The sequence below is a fragment of the Triticum aestivum genome, unplaced genomic scaffold (assembly GCF_018294505.1).
Source record: "Triticum aestivum cultivar Chinese Spring unplaced genomic scaffold, IWGSC CS RefSeq v2.1 scaffold5046, whole genome shotgun sequence".
Taxonomy (NCBI): domain Eukaryota; kingdom Viridiplantae; phylum Streptophyta; class Magnoliopsida; order Poales; family Poaceae; genus Triticum; species Triticum aestivum.
In genome coordinates this window covers 52,676-56,258 of record NW_025228276.1, presented here as the reverse complement: position 1 = coordinate 56,258, position 3,583 = coordinate 52,676, and the positions used below count along the sequence as shown (strand labels likewise).

General features: G+C 46.4%; 2 protein-coding genes across 3 annotated transcripts in view; both read right to left on the bottom strand.

Annotated features, from left to right (window-relative positions):
• The window catches only part of LOC123173847 (uncharacterized), a 9,144-nt gene that overhangs the window by 1,420 nt on the left and 4,141 nt on the right, over positions 1–3,583 (bottom strand). Inside the window, exon 1 of one of the 2 annotated variants that reach the window (XM_044589958.1) lies at positions 2,543–2,610. The exons of the other annotated variant lie outside the window; for it this stretch is intronic. The gene's annotated coding sequence lies outside the window, so the exon portion shown is untranslated. Of the gene's footprint in view, positions 1–2,542; positions 2,611–3,583 lie in introns of those variants that run through there. 2 annotated transcript variants of the gene reach the window in all.
• Positions 2,018–2,605, bottom strand: LOC123173848 (uncharacterized). Its single transcript, XM_044589960.1, has one exon. It carries the CDS (start codon positions 2,532–2,534, stop codon positions 2,118–2,120), a length of 417 nt encoding a protein of 138 aa, XP_044445895.1. The 5' UTR covers positions 2,535–2,605; the 3' UTR covers positions 2,018–2,117.

Below are 3,583 nucleotides of genomic sequence, written 5' to 3'. Positions count from 1 at the left end.
CCCGCCGACGGCGGCGGGGGGAGATGGGGAAGGCGGGGTCCCGCGGGCGAGGGGCGCGAGCTCCGCCCCGGCCACCTCCCGGGGAGGCGGCGCGAGGCGGCCTAGACGGAGGAGGGGCAGGGCGGAAGGGGGGCGGAGGCGGGGGGCAGGGCCGACGGCCGGCGGCGGCGGGAGGGGAGCGGGGGAACCCTAGCGCCTGCCTAGTCCGTCGGAAAGTATTTACAAATAGAGGTTATGTTGCAGTTTTTTTTGCAATATAGGTTGTGTTGCGGATTTTTTTTGCAACATAGGTCGTGTTGCAAAGTTTTTTTTCCATATTCACTTTTGTTTTCAACAGCGGCAATGTGGTGGGAGAACTTTTGCAACATAGGTAGTGTTGCAGAAAAATTTAAAATGAAAAAATGTACAGAAACGACACTGCCGTTGCTTGAGCCGAGCGCGCCGCCGCTGAACACAACAAAGCAATAGCGTTGCCGCTCCCGTGGTTTCAGAAGCAGGCCGGGGAGCACAAATCACCGCCGCGGGGAGCACGACCACGACCGCCACCACCTACCACTTACGCCGGCCTACAGGAACAGGGAAAAAGGGATCTCTGGATCTGTACAGAGGCCGGCCACCGTCAGCGGAGATCCCATCGTCATCGCCGCCGCGGGGGGTCTACCCGGTAAGCCTGCACCACTGCCCTCCCTAGTTCCCGCCACAGTCACCCTCCATAGTCCCAGCCACTGCAGGATCTAACCCCTGGTCGAAAGGCAACAAGGGGCTAGTTGCATAACCACTTTATGAAACAATGAACCAGTTGTAGAACGTGGATACGAAGGGGTTAGCTCCTGACCGTTTGATTAAGAGCCCATCTAACAGACACGGAGGTGGCGAACGCTCGCACGAGGTCGACCGGTTGAAGGGGATCATTTCCCATTAAAGAATAGAGTAGCTTGAAATCTTCGAAGATTTTGGTAGTTCCATTCACCGAATTATTTTTGCCTATTTAAATGTTTGGAATAGTTTACTTTTGCATATTTCATGGCTGTTTTTCCTCACAAATCTAAAAAATCCATAGTTTAGCAATCACAAACTTAACCGTTTTATAGGTATTTTCCACATCAAATTGTAAGACAATTTAGCATTTCAACAGTCACAAACTTAGCCTCAAACTAACAGATTTCGAACCATTCCTGTTCTCAACTGAGTAGAGGGTTGTGGCATGATGAGTTATTTCCGTTCTATGTTGTCTATAAACCAACCTTTAAAGATGCAATGGAGGAACATTAAAAATGTCGTGAGCAACTTGTTTTCACATCAACCTGAACTTGGAGTTAGAAAATAATCTAATCCTCAACCATAGCAGTAGGAGTTCTGCTCTGTGTTGGTTTTGTCATTCTCTTTTTACTAGTACTTAAATTTTGGCTAGTTTTGGCTTGCTCTGGTTTCCGCTTTTGTCCTCTTTTTTTCCTTTGCATTTTCTCAGTAATCTTTCAACGCAAGAAAACAAAATCAAGACAAGAACTTGTTTTCGCATAAAAATATGTACCTAAGAAAAAAAATGTTTTTCACATCGATCTGAACCATAAATGTGGAAATAAACTCCGATGATTTGATATTAGCAAGAAATTAAAATCAACAAAACAGGAATTGTTCCACAATGTTTTCGTTCGAGCCTTGCTGTCGATCTCCTTGTTTTTTTTTTGGTTGTCGATCTCCGAGAATCAAAATTAGAATTCTTCCGTGCATGTCATGGTTCATGTTGTATTTCAAAGCCTTGCTTAATTATTGGTTGATAAGGCCCTCATTCTCTCACACACAAAGATAGGGACAACAGTGGGAAGTTGAGAGTGGTCGATGTGGGATATAGGAGGCGTTATAAGTGTTATCCATTACATTTGACGAACGCTTACATGCTGAAAGGAAGCAACGTTCATGCAATATCCTCTATTACATTACAAAGAAAATGGAAACATAAATTTCTGCATGACATGGGCGGAAAGGAAGCAACATCCATGCAACAGCCCTTATTAGATTACAAAGAAAACGGAAACATATACTTGTGCATAACATGTGAACTGCAGTGCCGAACCATTCACGACTTTATTTTTCTGGCCTTTTCATCTAGTAGCTCCCTATTCCCCAAGAGCGAACACGACCGCATCATGAGTGTCAGACAGACCGGTGTCGGCCTTGATGGTAACCTTATCAGCAGAAGAGTCATCCACACAGACCTCGACCAAAGACATGTCCTCGATCTTGACCCCGGTGACCTTCTTCATCTTGCCCTTTTCCACAAAAGCGGTCACCTCAGTGTCGTAGGAGACGGTCTGGTTGAGCTTGTTGAACGTGTGCTCTTTCTTCTTCTTCTGAAGTATCCACACAAACCCACTCTCACAGTTGTGCCCGACCTCCTCGATGTCATCCATAGGAAAGAGGCCTTTCCGGAGGCCAAGCACTTCGAGAATCTTGATGGTCTTCTTCTTGCAGATATCGTTCCCCTTGTGGACCTCGGCGCCGGCACGGTGGCTCTCAACCAGCTGGGACGCCATTTGAGCACCTTCTTAGCTGGTGCTTGTTTGCTTTGGAGTGGTTTTCTAGGTTTGTGAATTGGCAGATGAGCTTGTGGTACTTGATAGGTCAGGATCTGATGGTGCTGCCTTATATAGATGGTGCAAACTGTAACGACTCCTAAATGCCTCTCGGATGGATTCATGCGCGGCTGCGCCCGCGCCAATCCATTGAGACCAGCAGCTCTCCTATGTGGACTTCTCTCAGATACTTCTTGTTTCGAAGGAAAAGGATGAACGTCTCCCTCTGGAGTTAGCTCATTACGTCCAGCCATATCTGACCCTTGAAATGCCTTATGCTGAACTCCAGGTGTAGAAGAAGTCCATGTGATCTTATCCAAGAAGTCGGGCTCCATAAAGCACACTCGTTCGAGATTCTTAAAAAAAGAAGCATAAGTTGGTGGCCTCGGGTGATACAAAAAATCAGTTCCCTAGTAAAAAAAAATCAGTTCCCATTGCACTTAGACTACAAGCTTTGTTGGCAAAGCAATTCACGGAACGCTGACCTTGTTTTCACGTAAACTGACAAGTTATTCGACAATGTTTCTTTTACCGGGAACACTGACAATCTATTCATTTTCAATAATGACAATATGACGAACATAAAAATAAAGAGAATTACATCCAGATCCGTAGATCACCTAGCGACGACTACAAACATTGAAGCGAGTCTAAGGCGCACCGCCGTCATCGCCCCTCCTTCTCCGAAAACAGGCAAAATTTGTTGTAGTAGACAATAAGAAAGTCTTCGTGTTAACGCCCTGTAGGACCAGCACACCAGAATTGCAACTGCCGTAGATTAAGAGTAGTGCAGATCGAAAGGATCCAATCTGTAAACACACAAACGTAGACAAACGACGACCATATTCACCGGAGACACACTTCAACACACCCATCGACGATGCTAGATGCAGCACCGGGACGGGGGCTTGGTGGGGATAATTTTATTCCATCTTCAGAGAGCCATCACCGATAGCCTTCATGAGCAGGACACAAACCCTAAGAAAACTCCAAGAAACAACTAAACCCCC